Source organism: Mixophyes fleayi, chromosome 7 (genome assembly GCF_038048845.1).
Source record: "Mixophyes fleayi isolate aMixFle1 chromosome 7, aMixFle1.hap1, whole genome shotgun sequence".
NCBI classification, from domain to species: Eukaryota; Metazoa; Chordata; class Amphibia; order Anura; family Limnodynastidae; genus Mixophyes; species Mixophyes fleayi.
The window spans coordinates 38,225,655-38,249,148 of record NC_134408.1 but is presented as its reverse complement, the minus strand read 5'-3'; the positions used below and the strand labels follow the sequence as shown (position 1 = coordinate 38,249,148).

General features: G+C 40.5%; 2 protein-coding genes across 2 annotated transcripts in view; one reads left to right on the top strand and one right to left on the bottom strand.

The window, feature by feature from the left end:
• Positions 1-2,149, bottom strand: part of CRYM (crystallin mu) — a 42,066-nt gene extending 39,917 nt beyond the window's left edge. The window contains exon 1 of the mRNA XM_075179711.1: positions 1,892-2,149. Within this exon, the coding sequence (XP_075035812.1) occupies positions 1,892-2,058 (167 nt within the window). The 5' untranslated portion in view covers positions 2,059-2,149. The remainder of the gene's footprint in view (positions 1-1,891) is intronic.
• A 7,811-nt stretch (positions 2,150-9,960) lies between these two features.
• UQCRC2 (ubiquinol-cytochrome c reductase core protein 2) lies at positions 9,961-23,014 on the top strand. The gene is made up of 14 exons (XM_075179710.1): positions 9,961-10,075; positions 11,121-11,198; positions 12,381-12,530; positions 13,895-13,959; positions 15,069-15,125; positions 16,198-16,322; positions 16,554-16,651; positions 17,394-17,451; positions 18,575-18,670; positions 19,908-20,107; positions 20,357-20,437; positions 20,934-21,010; positions 21,843-21,996; positions 22,710-23,014. Exons 1-14 carry the CDS (start codon positions 10,043-10,045, stop codon positions 22,791-22,793), a joined length of 1,356 nt encoding a protein of 451 aa, XP_075035811.1. The 5' UTR covers positions 9,961-10,042; the 3' UTR covers positions 22,794-23,014.
• The last annotated feature ends 480 nt before the right edge of the window (positions 23,015-23,494 follow it).

The window sequence follows — 23,494 nt, the reverse complement described above, 5'->3', positions numbered from 1 at the left end:
CTCCTGGCCTATGTGGTTTAGGGATTAAAGGTGACAAGGAAATGGCAGATCAAAGTGGGTGAGGCAAAAAACTCCTCTAGGAGGGTGTTGGAGAGGAGGATTTTGCATACTCACTTTGATGTGCCCTTGTTACTAAAGCATTGCCCACTTGATATGTGCTCGAAGGGTCTGTGTTTGGTGATTCCAAGCAGATTCCTTCCAGAGTTTAGAGATCTGACTTGGCTTGCGTTTCACTAGAGGCTCAACGTTAAGGAGAACTTGAAGCATAGAGGTGTCGATGACCGTGGTTGTCCACAGGAGAAATGTAATGGGGAGGTGGAGAAAATGGATGACTTCTGGCTTCAGTGTCCTTTTAATAAAGAGGTTTACAAGGGAGTGTCCAACATCTTAGGCCTTCCCTTTCTTTCAGGGCTTAGTTATCCTGACTGAGTGTATGGAGCGCTCAAAAGGTGTGGGGATTTTGAGTTATGCACTCGTTTTTTAGTTAGCGCAGTTGTTATATTTTTTACACATGGAATGCACTGTGTTTATTAGGGGCAAAACCATTCCCTGTAGTGAGGTGGTGGATAGCATTCTGCACATGGTTTGGAAAATAAGGGAAATGGAGAGGGGTCGTATGGATGCTGCGAGCTGGGGAAGACTCTGGCAGAGGTTGAGATATCCCTGAGATATCCCTAGATGGTAGCTAACATCTGGAAGTCTCTCGATTATTCGCTATCTATCCTGTTCTTTCAATATTAGATTTTGAGGAAATCCCTTTTTTTTAAGTAAGGTTTACATAGATTTAAAGTTTGTTTTCATTTCCTGACTGTAAAGGTTGTGTGGGTGGTATTATAGATTGGTGACGGGGTTGTTATAATGCAGAGTATTGTGTTAGAGGATGTCATGTTTCTTTGATGTATATAATTATTCTCAATTGTGAAGTGACGCAGTAGTTTTTGTGAAGGGGTTGTAGGAGAATTGGGTTTTATGATAATGTGAAGTTTTGTTCCTATTGGTCCATTTTACCCGTTGTTGTTGTTGTTGTTGTATATAGTCTATTTTATTTTGGACAAAGTGATATGGGATTTAATTTTGTCGCAATTTTTAATTAAAAAAATCAACCCCTGCAAAACTACAGCTACTTATTCAAAATGATCGAAATGCTACCTGTGCCCACTTCGTCACCTGATTTCATGCTCAAAACAGTGTTGGGCCAGGCAAAAGACAAGAGTTTTATATATAACTGACCACCCTTTGTTGTTTCCCACTATCAAATTGGTAACCCAACGGCATTTAACCCTTGGAAAACTACAGCTACTTATTCAAAATGATAAATTATGGTGACTTTGCCCACTTTGCCCCCTGATTTCATGCCCAAAACCTTGTTGGGTCAGGCTAAATACTGTTGCAGTGCTAAATACTATTGCAGTTTGTATAAGAGGCACCCTCTAGTGTTAATCTGATTTGAAATCAGTGATCCAACTTGATTTAATCCTTTAAAAATAAGCTTTTCTGAATAAGAAGCTGGAGCATGAATAAGAAGTGAATAAGAAGCTGACCGAATAAGAAGCTAACTTCAGCCTCATCGATTGTATGTGGTTTATGATGGTCACACATGTTATTGGAGCTAAACAGATATGCTATAAATGTACTCGGAAGTAGTACTTAATTGGGTATACCATGACACGGTCAACAGGCTTACTATCATATGCCATAAGTTTGCTTTATAACTACACCAAACTTTTTCACTCCATTCAACCAAGTAATGTTTGCTGGTGTATAAATAGAATTACAAAGTGCACTGTATGTTCTACAAAGCTCAACTGGATACATTATATTACCAATATGTTTACAGTAACAGAGAAAAGTTTTGCAGTAACATCTGTGAGTTTAATAAGAGTGTGCTTACCCACTGTACTTTTTCACTGGCACAATGGTCCGGACTGGCTGTACAACACCTCCTTCATGGCCACTGGAGAAATGAATTAGTGCCCTCTCCAGCAAAGGGATCAGAGTTGGGTAGTTTAAGTACTTCTCCACTATATGAGCCCCTAGAAACACTGGTTGCTCACCCATAATGGAACAACGGTCCTGGCACTTCCGAGTCAGCTCTCTAGGTCACCAGAGTGACAGAAGATACCTGGCAGCTGGGCTCTCCCTGTTATACTAAAAACTCCAGCCCCCATCTGCTGACACTTCCTCTCACAAACACACCCCCTGCCCTGGTTGGGTGAACACTTTTCAGTTTTCACTTTAATCCTTCAGTTGCCAGCAAAACTTTGTAATAAGTGCACTGCCTTAACATTCTGCTGCACCTTTCTGCAAATATTCAGTAAAACATGCGATCTCATTTTCTATTGCAAACAATTTTCCCTGCATATCTGCTGACATTTCTATAGATCTGCTGCAGGTATGGGGATCTCTTATCCAGAAAGAAGATACATTTATAAACATGCTCTTGGCGGTGTGGAACCAGATAGAAATAATGTTGTTGCTTTTTGCCTCGAGTCATAAATTATGGGCAAGTGTGGAAAACTCATTTCATCTGGAGACAATCAGACCTGGATCACCGCTGTTATGACAGGTGTTTTGTGCAGGGTATAAATGAATATTTTTATTGGTCTTGAGACTGCAACATTTCTATGTATGTAATGTAAATGTTGTAGTTATATTCTTGTACAGCTATGTCATGACATCAGTGTTGTATAGAACAAAAAATAAAATATTGCAAGGATAAATCCAATACATGTAAGACAACACTTTCATAAATGTATCTAAGGGGAAGATTCAGTTCAGAGCGTGGGGCCTCTGGACATCACGGCGATGTCTGGCTACATAGATTACCCATTACAGTAAAGAACCTCTGCTCATTTTTCTGCACCTCCCTATGGGGAGTAAGGTAAAATGACTTCTTGATGAACATCGCCCTAATCTGTTTCCGTGGACTGTTCCAAAGACACACGGTGCTGAAAGTGTGACAAACATTGCAAAATAACAGGAATTCCAGGGGAAGAATATAAATTTACATGTACTTGTGAGGAGGTAGGGGGATGTCCGAACGCCCAAAACGCCAACAAGGGAAAAGGGCCCCTGTTCTCATGTGCCGGGCACTCGTTATGCTGTAAGGAAAAGGGGAACACACGGGAGGGACAGCTCCACAAAGTGAGTGCACCACAGGACAGCCCTCGCTGGGCTATACTCACGGAAGCGGGCCTACGACGGCAACTACTCCCTCTATCCCTGTTGCTCCAGGGGTTCTCTCTCGCAGGGGTCTTCCGAAGCACTTGTCTGACAGCCAATGTCTGAAAAACAAGGGAGACCAAGCCACACAGAACAATCCCTTCCCCAATACTCCAGGTACTCACCCAATCCTGAGGGACCACTACGGGACACACCGTACCTTTCTTCTCCGCGACCGGAAGCCTCCCACTCACACGCCCTCAGCCATCCGGGTCCACTTGAACTCTGTCGCTACACAGGCCTCTGCCCACTGCCCGAGCCCCGGCTGTTAAGCTTGCCTTGTCCTGGGGCTCAGTACTTTAGGTGCCCTTCCGGATGCATAGAGGGGCTTTGTAAGCCACTCTGAGTAATTTAACTATTAAGGGACCAAATGTCCCCTACACTACCCAGAGACTGTGCGTCCCACTCACTTAAAGGCCTGCGCCTCTCTACACCGAAGGGCCTTGCGCCCTGCTTCGCTCTCAAGGGCCTTGTGCCCTGTTACGCTCTCAATGGCCTTGCACTGAAATACTATCACTGGGGCCTTGCGCCCCACTACTCTAACTATGGGGCTTTGTGCCCCCCCATCTCAAACTATGGGGCCTTGCACCCCACTATGCTAACTATCGGGCCTTGTGCCCCCCGTCTCTCACTATGGGGCCTTGCGCCCCCCTATGGCAGCGCCCAGCAGCTTATCAAGCCGCGGGCACGCTAACGTCATTGGCCGTCGCCATGAGCCCTGATTGGCTCGTGATGACACCAAAAGTTCAAAAGGTCGGATGTGAGCCAGTATTGGCTAGCCTGTCCGGCCACTGATTGGCCAGCAGCGGGAAGTGAGCCCTGATTGGCTCATTTGCCCACTTCCACCGGGACCTGTAAGGTGAGAAGAATGCTCACCGCTGGAACGGTGAGTAGCTTCCTTCTTCGTCCTCTTCACGGGCACCTCATCCGCGGGGCACCTCTTCACATACTTTTGTCATATTTTCTTGCATTTCCCTTTGACCCTTATGTTTCACTGCTGCTCATCAGAACTGGGGACCTGGAACATATTTTCAGTGCAGTTTGCTTGTGTTGTGTTCTATCCTTAACACGACGTGACCAAATGCTAACAAAACACTTGTGTGAACAAGCCCTATCTCTCTCTACATATGAGTTTATTGCAATACATGTAAACTTTCATATTGCTTTCTCTGAGGGTTACTTACTAACATAATGTAAATGTGCAGTATGTCATAGCAACTAATCAGCAATAAAAAGCACATTTTTGTTGATTAATAATCCATTAGTCTAACTGCAGTGAAAAGTCAGTTATTTAAGTTTAGTACAATATAACAGTGACACCTGGTGGCCAAATACTAATTTAGATGTGTTTAGTACTACCCTTTTCAAACAAATACTTATTCGTTTTTCTCCTAAAATACTGCTAGATTTAGGCTGTTACCAATTATGAGAATGTGGGAACATGGGAACGGTCTTTATTACAGGTGGCAATTTTCTGTATGTAAAGCTTTTTATTACATAGTTCATACTTGCCAACTTCTAGCAGTTGGCGTCCAAGAGCTACCGGGAAGAGGTGGGCGTGCGGGGCTCAGAAAATCGCGTCATTTTGGCCGGGATCAACCACAGCAGCATTTTGGATCTAATTCTGCCCACTTCACCACTGCCCACTGTAGCATCCTCTCATACCTTTAAAATTATAGTCCAAACTTACATGTATACAGCTATAGATCATATATATACACCTCTGAATATCTACAGAGCACAGGTTGTGCCGATCAGTATATTAAATAGTGATATAATCTTTAGTAAATAGGGAACTGTGACTAACAACCATGTGACGACAGAAGTGTATTTGGAGAATAATGATTCTTTCACTACTTTCTTGAGGAATAAATGAGTATTGAGGCTGAACTTCCATTCAGCAAAAAGTGAGTGCACCACAAGTGTCATTGAGTTATTTTGGCACGTTAGCGTGGGAAGCTGGCTACCCCTGCAGTTCAGATTCAATCTATTCATCTGTAGATGGAACATCATTCTCATTCCAGCGGGCTGCTCCTCTAATCGGTTTCAACCTAGAAGTGGCGGAAAGCAGCTCTCCCACCGCTGTCCTGAGTTTCTATTATCCTGTTCGACATGCACACAGTGTATTCATATTGTTCACAGAGAACAAAACACAATGGTCATGATGGTAAATCAAAACACATGCATTAGATTATAGAAATATAGAGACATTTTGTTTAAATATCTATTCAGAGGTTGGAATTGAATTTGTTTAGTATGAACCATGAGATAAACAAGGTCTTTGATATGGTTTTTCAGAGAATCATCAAGTGTTGAATATGATGGGGCCTAGATTCCTGCTGTGCAGGGTCTAATTATCCAATAGGCTACAGTGGCATCTTCGGGCTCCTGTCTGAGTTTTATCAGGATTAAAGTCTGGGATCACTGCTCCTATTACAGGTATATGTAATTATTGGGAGCTGCTTAAATTTAGGTGTGTCCATCCTCTGTATCAGTCATAGAAAATACAGGAAAAAAACTGTATGATTTCAATATTGTATACTTAATTCTCCTGTGTGTGATGCAGGTGAACCTGCTAGTTAAGCAGTGTACTCAATTTTGTAATTATTTAGTACTAAGTGCTATACCAAATAGCACTTAATGGTAATTACAACATTGAGTTCACTGCCAATCCAAGTTTTGCGATGCATTGTTCTGCCCCTGTGCCCGGCATGCTGCTTCACCCTCCAGAATCCTCTGCTCTGGTCTTCTGAGCATTTGAGGGGGACAGCGCATGAGCAGGAAGCCACATTTGGGGATCATCAACTGACCACATTTTTTCTTTTTGCCCAAATTGAAACAGAATTAGAACATTTATCTGGCCGTGCGCTGTATAATTACTGGCCATTTGGTTGAAAGCAATCAATTTAACCAGTATTAGTATTACCTAATTACCTAAATACATCTGGTAAACCCTACATTTGTCCGCTTTTTAAGTGAAAATCTGGGGTCTGGAAGGAATTTCACTGTTCATGCTCCAAAACCAACTGCTCAACTCAGCCTGTGTGTCTGAAGCTCCTTCTACTGATCAGTCCATGGCTGGTGTCATATTAACCAATAAGTGGAAGCCTGAACTGTTAAGCAGTCACAAGTCGCTTCCTATTGGTTACTGACAGTAATCGTAGAAATCACTAAGGATAGCTATAATCAGCCAGAGAAGGTTAATAACTGGGCATAGGGGAGCTGTCAACTGCAAATAGGTGAGTACATTATGTAGGGCATAGGGAAGATGACTCTAGGCATTGGCGAGGTGGGCTTTGATTATAGGAAAGCTATGCACAGGGACCTATGCACTGGGTATATTAGTGGGTATGTTAATGTCCATGTAACTACTGCTGTGCATGGTGTGGTATGATAGTATGTATTATACATTTTCCATCAGAATGTTTTTTGTTTGTTTTTTACAATAGTTACCACACTCGGCTATTTATTGTATAATAATCACCAGAATGGACTGCTTTTTATAATATTCACAATAATTGGTTTTATATTGTACAAGTGTCCAGAATGTGCTCTGACACAGGCAACGGCGCATGTATTTCAATCCTCTGAACCCAACACAGATCGGACGAGACAGTGGTGGTACTCCTAATTAAGCTAATAAACGTGGCCCATGTCCATTTAATAGCAGTCAAAGGGGTGCTACCAATCATCACGCCCAACATCCATTGCGAGCACCGCACGGAGGAGTCACCCGTGAGAGAAGAACAATCAGCAGCACAGAATTGAAGAAAAGAAGAGAAGAGGACAGGAGAACAAGCCGATTAAAAGGTAAATTAAGGGGGATTTTTTTTATTATTTAAAGAGACGCTGACCAGTGAATAAAAGTCACCTGGTCCTGGAGCATCATGGACCTTATCTCCCTGCTACATACTTCTACTTGTAATACTAATGGGGCATTATATATTATTCTCTTTGGCCCATTATAAGTTGTTATCCCTTAGCTAACATAGTGGTGTAATTAGCAAAACAGGTCAAAATTTGGGATCACAGTGATGTATATGTCAGGTACCGCAGGCCTGGTCAGGGCACCCTGATATACAATGCCTGGCTTAAATGCACTTTATTGATATTGCATTGAAACAATACAAAAAGTGATTATAGTATAATAACTAGTCAGGATTTTTTGAACAGGGCTATTGAAAGGTAAGTATAGAGGGATTTGAAAAAGAAGTGATATATATGTATATATATATATATATATATATATATATATATATATATATATATCACTTTCTTCTCATATATATATGTTAACTATGTTTTCTATGTTTTTTTGGATGATCAGCTATCGTTATTGTTAGTGTATCTTATGTGCGGCCCAAACCAACTCGTCGTCTTCCAATGTGGCCCAGGGAAGCTAAAAGGTTGGACACCCCTGGTATAGTGGTATAAGTGGTACCACCAAGTGGTATAAAATTGTTACCACATTTTCAATAATTACATTTGCAGATCAGTGAATGCAATTATAATCAAATTTAATTGAAGTAGCAATATAAATAGTACATTTTAAAACTCCCCTCCAATGAATTAACACATGCCCCTATATATAAAAAGCAACTGTTGCTGATGATTATGATGATGTACATATAAACCAATATATGCACACAATCTTTTCATCAATGATTAATTGCATTCCAGAGAATATTGCAATATCTTCTCACATTGACCAGAAACTGTATTGGTCATCATGGGATTTTCTCACTTTTGTACTAGGGTAGTACTCCTGCCACTGAACTGCAACCTCATACCTCAGAAGTCTCAAAGTCCATCTCTTACCCTTATGCTGGGGGTTACCACATAAAAAAGGTTGTCTCTCTCTGCTCCTCCTGATCTTGCGGAGGGCCAGCTTACAGTCTGTTACACAGGGAGGCTGCCTCTCTGTTGCTCCCCGTCTTCAGAGTGGGCGACAATGTACAGTTCACAAGCAGTTGGGGAACTTTCACTTTGTTGCCACTCAAATTCTCTAGGGACAATGGGGCACACATATTTCCCTATCACAAACACTGCTGCTTACAAGTCCTTTTTTACTTTGAAAGAGCTCTGCCTTGTAGCAGTCATAAATGGCACACTTGCTATTTTATTTATTTGTAGAATACACACAATTTTTAAAACACTTATAAAAATTTTGTTTGTTTGAAAGTCCATTTTTACATTGGTTGAAATGACTCTTAAACTGCTCATTCCTGAAAAAAGTGCCCCTCCAAAAGATATCCCACTGAAAGCATAGACCGATGCCTAGTTTTCCCTAAGTACAAGATTGTGGATAAAAAAAAGTCCTTTTCGTACTATCAAAAAAAACACAACCTCCTGATAGCAGACAGTAGATCTTACTAAACATATGCTCGTCAGTCAGAAGTATTAGGTAGGCAAACATCGCTGACATACAAGGCATATGTGAATTCACAAATGAATCATGCAATTAAGAAGAAAGAAAGAACCCGTCCTGCAAACAAGCTTGCTTTTGCATGTGGGTGCATAACTAGGTGCATTCACATGCCTAGTCTGAACTCAACTTAGAACACCCCAATCCTCTGTGCTCTTTTTATCAGATGCCGGATCCCCCCCCCAAACATACCACTATTTTCACATGGAAAATGTCATAGCTGCCAACATTTTAAAATAGTTTCCAGGGACACTTTTGTGCTGAGCTGGTGCTTCTATCATCATCATCATCACCATTTATTTATGTAGCGCCACTGATTCCGCAGCGCCACACACCATTCTAAATCACCACACACACAAAACCATCTCAGTGGATGCTGGAACACTACATTCCCCATCATGTCTTGTTTTCTCAATTTGATAATATACTTTTCATTGCATTTTAAACACTCCTGCCCAATAAATATCGACTCATAAAGCCAAGAATTAATAAATAAATTTTAAAGGTAGTAAAAAAGCATTTTTATTTTGCAGTTGGTCAAATGAAAAATTGAAATATGGGCACATTCCCAATGAGAATTCTCTAAACCAAGGCACCTCCCTGGAAATTCGGGACATGCTATTGTGTTCAAAACAAAACACCTTTGCAGAAACTTACACTGGCCATCGTTCTGTTCGTGTGAGTTCTTTCAGACATGTAATTTATTTTCACAAATTCAATCTTGTGCAGAGTAAACTCACTGGAAATAACCAAGCTATGTATTTACCTGAGAATACATGTGTAAGTAAGTGTGAGTGAGGTATGAGGTGTCAGTAAAGTGTGAGTGAGGTGTCAGTGAGGTATGAGGTGTCAGTAAAGTGTCAATGAGGTGTCAGTAAAGTGTCAGTGAGGTATGAGGTGTCAGTGAGGTATGAGGTGTCAGTAAAGTGTCTGAGGTATGAGGTGTCAGTAAAGTGTTAGTAAGGTATGAGGTGTCAGTAAAGTGTCAGTGAGGTATGAGGTGTCAGTAAAGTGTCAGTGAGGTATGAGGTGTCAGTAAAGTGTCAGTGAGGTATGAAGTGTCAGTGAGGTATGAGGTGTCAGTAAAGTGACAGTGAGGTATGAGGTGTCAGTAAAGTGTCAGTAAGGTATGAGGTGTCAGTAAAGTGTCAGTGAGGTATGAGGTGTCAGTGATGTATGAGGTGTCAGTAAAGTGTGAGTGAGGTGTCAGTAAAGTGTGAGTGAGGTGTCAGTGAGGTATCAGGTGCCAGGACGCCACTAGGACATTACCCTGACGTCACCAGGTCTCACCCAGCAGTGACAGGGTTAAGTGGAAGGGGCCGGCGCAGGGCATGCCGGGTAAGCGGACGCCGCCATATTATCTTCCTGTCAGCGGCTGAAGGAGAGAGAGCGGTCATGAGGCTGTTCACCGGCGCCCGGTACCTCTCTGTAAGGAGCCGCCTGTGTGCCGTGCTGTGTCCCGGAGTGAATGCTAGGGGGGTGCAGTCATGTATAAGGCCGGGGTAGGGGGTCCCTCCATGTCCCTCCGGCCTCCACCCCCCACCCCAGTATCTATAAGCTGTGACCCCCCTGACTCACACTGACAGACCGGGGCTGGGGCAGAGCCCGGGGCCCATTATCCGGGTGTTCCTCGGTCTGCACGGCCTGCTGGCAGTGTGTATGGCGGAGTACATGGTGAAGGTCACCTCACTGTCCTGGGTGACACTGCCTCCATAGCTGCACTGATCACCTCTCTGCTTTATATCTTACTGGTTATTGCTGAGTGTGTGACAGATATAGTAATCAGTGTCATTATAGAAGACCTAGGGCTCCAGGGTCCCCACAAGACACTGCCACCCATGTATGATGCTGGTATTACTGTAATGTTGTATTCTAGGCTCGGACAACCTATTGGGCTCTAGCCTAACCTTGAACACAGCTTGCTCTTCCCTAAAATCTGAAGGACCTGGAGTTATTTACCTCTGATTAAGAGTCCACCTGGCTGATTGCAAATGGTGAAAAGTAACTTGTGACTCCCAGTGCTGGGGTCATGGGTCCAGTATGGTCTCCTTATTTGTGTGCTGCTGACAATTTGGGCTATTAGTCAGTGAGGCGCTTGGTTTTGTCAGCCTACCTAGGAGGGCCTGTGTGTTAGATGTTTGCGACTTGTAACTATGTTGGCACATTGTGTCCACTGAGCCCTCAGTATGGTCCTTCTACTTTGTCCACTTGTGGGGACTTTGCTGCTGCCCTCTATATGGTCATTTGTTCCATTTTTGGAGTGTATTTTGCCTCCTATTATGTGTGTCAAAATGCATTACCATAGTGTCTGGTCTGTGTGGTGCAGTTATGTGTTGTATAATTGCTTTTGGTTCCCAATACAACTGCTTGTTTATAATAAACTTAAAAGTATGATGGCTCAGTTTTCACTGCAGTGGATGTATGTTTTTTTTTTGTTTTGTTTTTTTTTAAATCTTGCTTTACTCAATTACAGAGAAGGTTGTACTCTGCAAAAGCAGCTAAAAGCCCAGAAGCTGCTGGTGGTGTACGTCTTCTTCCAGAGGAGCTTGAGGTAAGTTATTGTCTCAATTGATGGTGACTGCACACTGCATTAGATATTATGGCTATCCTAAAGTGAGTGACAGCTTTTGGTAGAAACCTTACTTGCATTATGTCTAAGTTTTTTTTGTTTTTTGCCTTCTCCCGATGGAGAGTCAATTCAAAGCAATTGAACATCACTGTTGTCTGGCTGTGAACGTTGCCACCTATTATGATATGGAATCTCCACTTGTTTTTCTGCGCGCCTCTATGGGTGCAAGGAACAATGAGCGGAGAAACATCACAACCATTCCGGAGACACACTGCTTTGAGTCTCCCTCTTGGAGTGTTACATGTTGTATATGAGAACAGTTTATGTTATAGGGGTAATTTGTACCAAAATATAATTGTGTGCCATAATATGACCGTTTTTCTGATTTCCCCCATAACTTATAAAATGGTGGGATTACCAACGTATGTGCCCTGGTAACCACTATTCACTTTTTATTTTCAAAGTAATAGTGAATGCATAATTATGAAAATGAGCAGGACTGAGCTTCAGTAATTTTTCAATCTGCTGTCTTCAACACCTGGCAATTTCACACTTGTTTGGAAACCACTTCAGACTAAAATGCAATTACTGTACAGTGAGCATGAGGCTGAAGGTATATAATGTCTGGGTTAGGTCAGAGCACTGTTCAGTGATGGGAGTGGTTTGAAAATGGTAGTGTGGTAGTGTGCCTTAACCCTAATTTTGCGCAAAGCTGTTTTGGTTTCCACACGTGGTACGTTTAGATCAAGTTGGTGCAAGTTGGAGTTCATTTATGTCCGTACACTTTTAGCAAGTGCTCAACAGGACATGAATGCAACAAGTCACGTTCCTTTAAGCGGTGACCGCAACTTAAAGTACAAAACAAGTGCTCGGTCCATTTCATTAGCTGTAGTTACTAAATATTGATTTGCAGCCCAGGTCTGGAGTTATATTGGACATCTACCTAACATGTAATGCAGGCTTCAACCTTCCTATTGGTTTGTTTGCTGTAAATGCATGTTGCTTTGTAATGTTTGAGCTAGTTCCTGGCTCTGGGCTTCTGCTTTTTACTGGCACTGTGCTAATTCTTGGCTCCAGGCAGTTGATAATTTAGATGTACAGTACTAGTTCCTGGCTCTGGGCAGTAATGCATTTATACTAGTATATTGTGCAATTCATTTACAGATCACAAAGTTGCCAAATGGACTGGTAATCGCTTCTCTAGAAAATTATTCCCCTGCTTCTAAGATCGGAGTGTTTATAAAGGCAGGAAGCAGATATGAAAATGCCAACAACCTGGGTGTTAACCATGTATTACGTCTTGCGTCCAACTTGGTAAGTCATTTGCACAATAAACTTACTAAATATGATTGTCTCAGAAAGCTTACAAATTCTGCCCTGCAACAGATTATGGAGCACAGCTTGAAAGTGACTGATCTTGAACAAGTTTTTGAAGGACAGTTTATTAAAAGGATTCTTCACCCAAACTGCATAATTTACCATTTAGTGTGTGATGGGGTGGCCGTTTTAAAACTGTCCCTTTTAACTGCTATGAGTTATGGTAGATGCTGTGGTTACCAAGCAGATGAGTGCATAATAACACATAAAAAATCAATGTCGCCTGTTGCATGTCCTAGTATTTTATAAGTTGTGAATAAAGCTGTCTAAATCTGCTAGGAACATAATCCTGGGACATGCTTCAGATGGGATTATTTTTTATTTATTTTTCCATTCCCCATGCCTGCCAGCAGAACCTCTGCACTGCCTAGACTGGTGGTCAGTGGTCTAACACTCTCTGCTGGTTACACTGCTCACACAGTGCATATTATAGTAGGATAAGCAATGGTTTGTCCTGTTATAGTAGGACTTCTTTGGACTTCAAGAGCCAGGTGGCAAGTAAAAACAGCTGAGGGGAGCACCCAGGAAATAGGTCCTGGGGAGAACACTGAGTATGTTCTCTTCCACAGCTGCTCCAAACCCACTAAATAGTAAGTTTATACATTTTGCATGGAGAACCCACTTAAGTGCTGATACAGATCAGGGCTGATTTGTGAAGTTGCACTTGCCTTTCATAGTACTATTGAAGTCTTCTCTGTAAAAAGGAGGGGTAAAAAAAGATATAATCACAATCTTTTTATGTACACGTGTTTTTTTATGTAGGTGACTTATTGATTGCTTTATTCGTTCACTGACATTGTAGCTTTTGTATATGAAGATATTGTAATTGCCAGAATATCATTACTCTTAGTGATCTGATGCTGTACCACTTACCCAGGCACGTTGCTATGGTTGTTGGCGTTAAAGGCAGGCTATAATAATTGACTTAAATATTTACATTTAAAGGAATATTCCATCTTTATTTGGCTTGCACGTGCCCTTCAGCTTTCCAAAATACAGCACTGTAGATAATTACATAAAAGGCCATGTATTTAGTATAAAATTGCAGGAGGACATATACAAAAGGAGTTAGTTGTCTGAAGGTGGGCCCCCTCCCTTTTCTAAAAGACTTTGCAAATCAGATTGCATCGCAAGATCTCTGAAACGAAATTAGTGCAATATGTCCCAAAATAATAATTCCGTATATATAGTTCATCATGATGCACCAATTCTGTATATTAAACAGACACAACATTGAATTGAAGTCTAAATAACCTTTAAAGCTATTTGCATCCTCCATTTATGCTGTTCTTTTCTTCTAGACGACCAAGGGAGCCTCCTCTTTTAAAATAACCCGTGGTCTTGAAGCTGCTGGTGCCTCATTAAGGTTTGTGTTTTATGTGGGTAATCTCTTCTGGGACCCATGCGACTAGAGAGCAAAAATCATTATCTGTATTGACAGTGTTTCCAATCATATTAAAACATATAAAGCCACCAGTGATGTAATATGCATAGTAATTATACTTAAGTAAAAATGTCCAGTACATTATCTGACCCTTCTACAGCAAGCTGCCAAATTAAGAGGGAAATGCTTTTCTAACTAAGCAGGCAAGGCATAATTGATTGGCTCTGCGTGGCAGAAATGCACTGTGTAGGTTCATACCCGACATGTCACAGGAACTGCAGTGACTACAGTCTCCATTTTTAACCTGTATCGGACCCATCAGGGCACTTCCCTAAATATTTAGGAGGGGCTTTGGCTGTCTGTAATGAAGTGGGGAGGTAATACTGTATTAAGAGGTCTGCAATGGAATGTATCTTTGGTTCCTTTAAAATATACCTTCCTACTGTCTTGTTGAGTGCTGCTGAAGTGTCCATCGGTATGTGTGGAAATATTTGACACTTGCTATCTAGTAAATTGTAGATTATGTGTAAAGAACTCTATCGACTCTGCCAAGGGGAACAGTATTTTTCAGAATCCAAGTCCCTTATGTCTTTGTATCAGCATAGGGTAGCTACCCCCCTGTGAGTATCCTTGAATGGGACCCGTTCTAACAGTTCTGCTGTCCGTCCCCCAACTCATTCCCCCTTTTCTAGCAGTCCCCCTTTTAATTTTTTCCTTCTTTGTCCCAAGTTTATAACTTGCAGCATATCGTTCTTTATCAATTATGCATGTTACCTGCACTGGCTTTTGTTTTTTGGGGGAGATTTTGTATGTTGATCCAAAAGAAAATGGAGAATTTTTAAAAACAAAATTGCCGTTTTATAGTCTTAGACACTTGATGGCCATAGACATTAAGAAAAGCCCATAATGTGTCATGGCGGAGGCAGGCTGCAGTTATCCAGTCAGATAGCACTGGTAAAACTGATCTTTATGGTAGGAGGCACTGATTATTGAGAAACATCTGTAGCTGGTCTTTCCTTCCATATGAGTTAATGTGACAGTTATTTTTAGACTGATTCTATACAAATGTTTTGTTTTTTTGTCTCTTGCAGTGTGACATCTACAAGGGAGAATATTGTGTATTCTGTTGAGTGTCTGAGAGACTATGTGTAAGTAACCTCAATGCATGCTCTACTCTGGTACGTGGTTTATGTGACATGAGGTAGACAAGATGTATACTATGCATTGCTTTCCTCCTTTTTCTTGTTGTGGGCTGCGTATGTTAAAATACCATATTTTATATGTACAAGAATAGAAAATTACTGACCTGTTTTTCCAGTGCCTCAAATTTGGTGCTTGTACGTTAATAGGGATTTGGACATGTCACCTCTTGAACAACGAGCTTCTGTCCTGTGTGGTTTGGTATTTTTTGGGGGATATATCTATCCATTTATGTATTAAATAGTAAATGGATGGATTGATATGTTGTCCATTGGAGGGTATCAATCTGATTATAATGTAGTGTACAATGCTAGTATTTGGGTTTCAGAATGACTGGAAATGAAGAGCATCTAGTTATAGTATCAGATGTGCAATATGTTTACTAGATAAGTGCTGGCTGTAGTCCAATGTAAATGCTTCAAAGAAGCTTAATGTCTCAAATGCTTTATAAGGCAGCATTGTACCCAAGTGTCACTAGGTAGTCATTCATATTTTACTACCTTTTTACAATGAGTTAAATGGCTGCACAGATGTTATGCAAGTTGACAAACTACTGTAGGTAAGGTGTTTGGGAAGAAGCGGTGAGAATTGATTTTACATGAATTTGTTTATATTTCTGTCAATTTGTAACAAACATCCACACTTCCATAATAAACAAGTGAAGTTAATATATACCCCTTGTAAACTTGTATCTTGATATGAGATCAGAAGTCATCGCTTATAATCTGTGCAGTCTGATGTAAAAACTTCATTTTCTTATGAAAACTTGTATGTTTTATAAGGAAACTAAACTACAAATATAAAGTCACCATGTATTTCTGTGAATTGTATAACTGTATTTAGTGTACAGCCTTGTGCTGTTTTTATTTAGTCACAGAGCTCCTTGTTAACTTCTAATATCCATATAACTTACATTTGGGTGTGGGGGAATTATTTCATAACTAAGGGTGTGAGACTTTATGGGTACGTGGCTTGCACCCTAAAAAAGCTAAACAAATATTGTTATATTTTTTATTGCAGTGATACGGTAATGGAATATCTCATAAATGTCACTACTGCCCCAGAATTCAGAAGATGGGAAGTTTCTGACCTTCATGGCAGAATAAAGATTGATAAAGCTTTGGCCTTTCAAAATCCACAAGTCGGTGAGTAGTGGCCATACCATTTATTTGTATGATTTTTGCCTCTGGATATTGAAAGTTTCCTCTTTCTGTGATTTGATCAAAATTATGGCAAGCATAACAGCAGTAAAATATATCCCATTTTATTAATTTAAGTGAAGGATTATGAAGTAAATATAAAGAGCATTCTGGTGATTTCATCTTGTTACTTTTTATTTTCTTTTCTTTTTTTTTTTTTTACTTGTATACATCCAGGTGTGTTGGAAAACCTTCATGCAGCATCTTACCGCAATGCTCTTGCTAATTCCTTGTTCTGTCCTGACTACAGAATTGGAAAAGTTTCACCAGAAGAGGTAATAGTCTAAAAAAACTTCAATAATCTAAAAAGATAATAAAAAAAAGAAGTTAATTTTAATATATAGCAGCTGGAATCTATTGATGTCTCTTTATTTTATGTCTTTTTTTAAATGAAAAAAAGACTGTTTTTGGAAAATGGACTTTATGGGTTTATACTCTGTTTTATATTTCATATGTTGTAATGTGTTTGGTTTATATGGATCCATGATGTTATATTTTTGGTTACTGGGCCACAATAAATTCTGGGCTGGTGACTAATAATCACAGCAGTTTTTGCATAATTTAGTGCTCTGGAGGAGGGGGGTTCAAATGTGTCCCAGATAAGGGTGTGCACAGCGTACTCTATTATAGTATTTATTTCTAGATGCAAGCTTTTGTTTCTATGGATGCATATTCTGTATCTGCTATATTTTACCTTTTACACTTGTTTTCATAACGTTTATAAGTATGGTTAGTTTTATGTAGATGAGCAAGGTGTATATTGGAATTATTTGTGAGCTTAAAGCTTCCTATCCAGTATATTTGTACTTCATATGACTACATCTCTTCACAAGGAGCAGTGTGAAAAGCAGGTCGACAGTGGTCCCACCACCACCTGGTTTTGCTAATGCGGAAACATTGGCGCATAGATTTTCATTTCTGAAGTCCTCTGAAATATATAGAAATATCTACATGTAACTATCTATTGCTTTTTTTAACACCACAATTTAGAGTTTGTTCTTTTTGCTGTCTTCTTAGTTGCAGCAGTTTGTACAGAATAACTTCACAAGTGCGAGAATGGCCCTGGTTGGACTAGGTATGTATATTGGGGAAATGAGGGGAACATTTAGGTACATCTAGATTGATGCATTCTATGGTCGGCTGCAGTTGACAGTTCCTTCCAGCGATCCTAGTCCAGTCTAACAGGAGCTGTAACCCGTAGTTAGCAGTGTCTTAAGTAGAAGACCCACTATTCTCTTACACCCTATTGGGGGGACACTGATACATAGGGGTATAGTAGGTGGTACCAGGAGTCCAGGCACTTAAACTGTTACATCTGTTATCACCCTTCTGGTTCCCACGTTGTAGGGCTGCCCTAAAGAGGGTGCATAGACTGCAAATTCTCTTTGCATTGGGACCTGCTTGGTAGAAGTTGCCATAATCTACCCCTTAGACCTCGTAGTTAGCAGGTCTCCTGCAGTGCTTGGCTGCAGAAGTCTACTTGGCAGTGATGTCAAACAATGGGGTCCCACTTTCCACACAATGGAACATGATTCATCTGGTATCTGATCATCTAAATACACCTCCTGATTTTTACTCTTTCCAATCTGTGGGTGAATCCTTTTTTGTTTTGTTTTTTTTCTTCCGGCTGACTGGCGCTGCCTGTGAAATATGGCCAGTTACTATCAAACCAAGAGTAGTGCCAGCCGTTGGTACCAAAGTCTGTGGTGCATGAGACCAGTTGACCTGAAATGTGCCCAAGTGATAATGGCTCTTAGAAGTTTTGGTAGATAGTACAGTGATGCCAAGAAAATCCACCTGGCAACATATAAGAGCACTGACCAGATATACATTATAGCACGCGAATACAGGCTTATAACGGAATGTTTAGTTAATGTAACTTGTTCTGGAAAGAGGAAATGCCAGATGGGCTTAACCTATTTTCGATCAGCCTAGCACCCTGTTCTCACCAGCAGCCATTTTTCTTTGCCTTCTTCTTTCCCTTTTTCCCCTTCTCATTTGCATGGAATGTCACTGAGCCTCCGTGGGATTGACTGATGGCAAAAAATTAGCCATTTCTGTGATGAGTGGATAGAATGTTTTATTTACTGTTGACTGAAAATTAACTGATGACAAGTCCACTATAACAAATTACTCTACTAAAAGAAAAATCCTGGCTTCGTTTTGAAGATCATCTAACTAGATTGTCCTACTTTCAGGTGTCAGCCATTCTGTCCTCAAACAAGTTGGAGAACATTATCTGAACATCAGAAGTGGTGCAGGTTCTGCCACTGTGAAAGCTCAGTATCGTGGAGGTATGTTTTTTCATGTTTGTGTTACTTGGTCTTTATATTTTAAGAAGCCAGGTAACAATTGTGCTACCTATACATTGAGTGCCACTACCCATTGTACTATCTAATGGTTAGACAGGATGCATAGTCCTGGGCAGTAAAAGAGAGCTTGATACATGAGGCAGAAACATTTTATCATTGGGTAAATCACTGATCAGAACACCTCTTTAATACAGAGTATCCTTTTGGGCACCTGTGTATAGGAAGGATTTGGTTGAATGTGAGAGGGTTCAGACAGCTTACCACCTTAATGGTGAGGTTAAATTATAGTGTACAAATTTGAGGGGGGTTTTACTGGGAAGGGGGGGGGGGGTTAATGATGACCTAATGTCTAGGCCATTGATGGCTAACCTGTGACACTCCAGGTGTTGTGAAACTACAAGCCCCAGCATACTTTGCCAGTAGATAACTAGCTGATAGCTGGCAAAAGCATGCTGGGGCTTGTAGTTTTACAACACCTGGAGTGTCACAGGTTAGCCATCACTGGTCTAGGCTCCTAGCATGTCAGCTCTTGCTAGCAGGGTCCCCTCTCATTTCCTTACATAATGTCATTTTGCAGGTTTTAATGTAATTGTGTAAAGTTGTTTGTATCTATATAATTTTGGCACTTTTTGTTGTTTTGTCACTTATGTTCTAACCCCCTGTGTACGCTGCTTCGGAACACTTGTGGTGCCTTATAAAAGATGATTGGGCACAATAGAAATACTGCTTGGACAAGCTTTTTACCTCCAAAATTGCACAGATGACAAAAACAGTTTTACTGCTTACATAGAAAAGAATATTTTTATTTTTTTCCCCTCTATTAAGATGGACTACAGAATGAGGGCATCATAATGGCATATTCACTTAATTGGATAAAACCCAATTTTTAATTGTATACAAAAACCTAAAAAAAAAACCTGTAGAACTGAATTGTGGGAAGACCTATGATATTTTATTTTTTTGTAGTAACGGTTTCACAAGCTAATTTGCAGTACTAGAAACGAGTGCAAACAATGCAAAAAACAATATGAAAGTGATGTCTAACAAGAAGTGTCATTTCAGGACAAGGCTCCGCTTTTCATTTTGGTATCCACTTCCACAGGTGCAAGAAGGAAATTTGTAAATGTATAATTTTGGGAAGCGGGGTTGTAGAAAATAAACCCGATGAGGCAGCTGTCACAGAATGGTACTGACCCAGTTTTTTCATCTCTCCCTCCAGGTGAGGTCCGAGAGCAGAATGGAGATGGTCTTGTACATGCTGCTATTGTTGCAGAAGGAGCATCTGTGGGGAGCCCTGAAGCTAACGCGTTTAATGTTCTCCAGCATGTTCTAGGCGCTGGACCTTACATCAAGAGGGGAAGCAACATTAGTAGCAAATTGTCTCAAGCGGTAACTAAGGCAACTAGTCAGCCCTTTGACGTAAGTATAAACTTGAGACGGATGAAAAGAGAGGGTGCTTTGTTATGTGATCAACATGTTGCTAGAATGACTATCTAAAGTTATGTAACTCACTGCTTTGATTAGCTGACTAATCTATTTGGTTCTCAGGAGTTACAAAATGGGGATCTATTTAGCCACATGTTTGTACTTCATAATTTACCAACACAGTGAAAGTTATTTACAATATTTGCATCTTATTTAAACTGAACTTAATTTTTTTTTATAAAGGTTTCTGCATTCAATGCCAATTACTCAGATTCCGGTCTTTTTGGAGTTTACGCAATATCTCAGGCAGCTGCTGCAGGAGAGGTAATGTTAAATCACTTGCCCATGTTGAATGTCCGTCTACAATTTTTCTATTTTTTTAAAAGTAGCATATACACTTATCCCTCTCCCTCCCGTCAACGATAAACAAAACTGGTTAGGCTCGTGGACCCAGTCCTCAAACTATGAGCACCGTCATCTTAGCATATTGTCTACTTACTGATTTATTTTAAAAATTATTTGTTTTGTTTTTTGTTACTGTTTATTTTTACCAGGATAAGACTCTTGGGGGGGGTATTCAATTGTTCGTCCGGACCGCCGAAAAACTCGAATACCCCCCTTCCAGTTCTTCCCTAGTGTTGGTATTGGTAACATCTTGGTAATAACCGCTGCCATGCCAGCCGCCAGGATCTTTTAGTGCAAGCATGGGAAAATTGAAACAGCCTGTACCCCAGTCACTTATCTATATGTACAGATGGGGGACAAGAACTGGTCAGTGTCTGTATTAAATAAACTAATGAGGAAAATCTTTTTTTCTTAGGTAATTAAGGCTGCAGTTAACCAGGTGAAAGCTATTGCTCAGGGCAGTATCTCAGAGGCTGATGTGACAAGAGCTAAGTGAGTAAATCTTTTGCTGTGACAATCTCCGCCACCTGTCTTGCACTTTTTAGAACAAACTGAAAATGACCAATTTACCTTTTATAGTTAGATTGATATAATAAAGGTGTGGTACTCTGAGTAAGAGTGTTCATTGTACCAAACTGCTGGAGAGCCGAAGGCGCTATAACCTTTCTGCATTGTGTTACGGAACCTGTGGCTCCTCCAGCTTTTGTGGAACTGCAATCCTCACATTGAAAGGTTTTTTTAGTTCCATTACAGTTGGAGAACCTCTGGTTGCCTAAGATGCGGCTGCACTGATCCCATACTCTGTGCCCATCACCAGGTACCCAACCACAATGTATTACAAGATTAAAATACTATGGTATCCAATTGCCAAAGTCAAACCAAAAGCAGTTATGTAGCAAATATTAGCCAAAATAGTGCATGTTTTAGCACAGAAAATGGGTATCGTGCCCTTTGTAATGTTTTCAGTGTCACTCATGTTTTGAAAGATATGATCAGTCTCCATGTTGGGACTGAGAGTTATCTGAAAATACCAGGCTGCATGGTGTCACAGGAATGTATGGGTAATTGTCTTCAACACATGTAATCATCAGTGTGTTCTATGTGGCATGAAAAATAGACTCCTAGTATTTACGGTTATCAAAGTTAAAGTATTTTTGTTACTAAAATCTTTACCTTGGTGTTTTTACATAAAACCTAAATCTAGTGCCAACTATGTTATTTATTTATATATATATATATATATATATATATATATATATATATATATATATATATATATATCCTAAAATCTGTGTGTAAAGAGAAATAATTAATGCAATTTCAGGAACCAACTAAAATCCCATTACCTGCTGTCTGTGGAAAGTTCCTCTGGGCTGTTGAATGAGATTGGCTCCCAGGCATTGGCATCTGGTTCGTACACATCTCCAGATGCTGCCGTCCAGCAGATAGATTCTGTCACCAGCGCTGATGTTGTAAATGTAAGTTCTCACAAAATTCTCCACAAAATACCTCCTAAATCTCTATAAAGGCTGTAAAGCAGTGATGCCCCCCACCACCACCCTCTGGTGTAGAGTATATATCAACTAATCCTGCAAGTACACAATAACCTAAACTGATTTGAAGCTAGGCACAAACCACTTTATATAAGACATCTGTTAATCATCAGCTTTTTATATAGCGCCAGTAATTCCACAACGCTGTACAGAGAACTCTCTCGTATCAGTCCCTGCCCCATTGGGCACCCAATTGTCACACACACGTCAGTTTGATAGGTTAATTGGGTGCTGCTAGTATGTTTTTGGAGTGTGGGCGGAAACCAGAGCACCTGGAGTAAACACTCAAACATGGGGAGAACATGCAAACGCGACACAGATAAGGCCATGGTCGGGAATTAAACTCCTGACCCTAGTGCTGTGAGGCAGAAGTGCTACCGATTAAGTCACTGTGCTGCCTATGCTGTTCCCCTCCACCAGTCCCTACATTGGCTCCCATGTAGGGACTGCATATAACAGTGAGATCACATTTTATATGAAACTATATTCCTCCTAACAGGACAATTAATTAACGTCTAAACAACGTTTTGGATAACGGTGGTTCTGACATCAAGGGAAATTCCATGTTTAAGCTGTGGAACAGTACTGGATAACGTTTGCCTTTCAATGAGCTATCATATATATTTTTATTTCTGTAGGCTGCAAAGAAGTTTGCCTCTGGAGCGAAATCTTTGGCAGCTGCCGGGAACTTAGAAAACACCCCATTTGTTTCTGATCTGTAGTTGCGCAAGACTCACAACAGCATATGTTTCTGGCTTAGAATTGAAAAGTGGACAATTCCGGTCGATCGTCACAATTTTGGTCGAACACTGTGTAAACCAAATTATTTATGATGTCAGACCATACATGTAAATTGTGATGGGGAATAAAGAAAGTTCTATGGGAAAATGAACTAGTGTGTCTGTGTTTCAGCATAACATACAATAAAAGATTACTATTTCTACCATGTGTTCAAGTGGCATTCTTATGTACAATCTGGACTTCTTATCATATAAACCAACTAGGTACTTTGCTTTACTCTCTTCTGTGTTTATGAGCATGTGTGATGACGACCTCTTGACTGCACAAAACTGCCCCTTAAATATATCTACAACAACAACACGTTTGTTTACTGTGTTATAGCTGTAAAGTTGAGTCTCCATCTTTTTACATATTTGCTTGAACGTGGAAATTAAGCAGTCTTCTAGTGTAGGTATTTTTGAATATCAGTGACTTTATCATCTCATGTACTGGCAGGAATATACCCACTCTGCTTCTGAAAAACTGACATCAAACTACCAGGGTTCCATACATTGGCTCTGAATGACACAGATAATTGTCACAGGATCTTCTGCCTAAATGTTAGAGTAAACTGTCCATGTTTGAGAAGCCAAGATGCAGTCTCTGATTTAAAGAATGGGAAAGGGCAGGAGACCTGCACAAT

Coding starts and splice junctions, on each gene's coding strand:
- UQCRC2 (XM_075179710.1), top strand. CDS start 10,043: ATGAGGCTGTTCACCGGCGCCCGGTACCTCTCT. Junction 12,531..13,894: donor TACGTCTTGCGTCCAACTTG/GTAAGTCATTTG, acceptor CTTTTCTTCTAG/ACGACCAAGGGAGCCTCCTC. Junction 16,652..17,393: donor GAAAAGTTTCACCAGAAGAG/GTAATAGTCTAA, acceptor CTGTCTTCTTAG/TTGCAGCAGTTTGTACAGAA.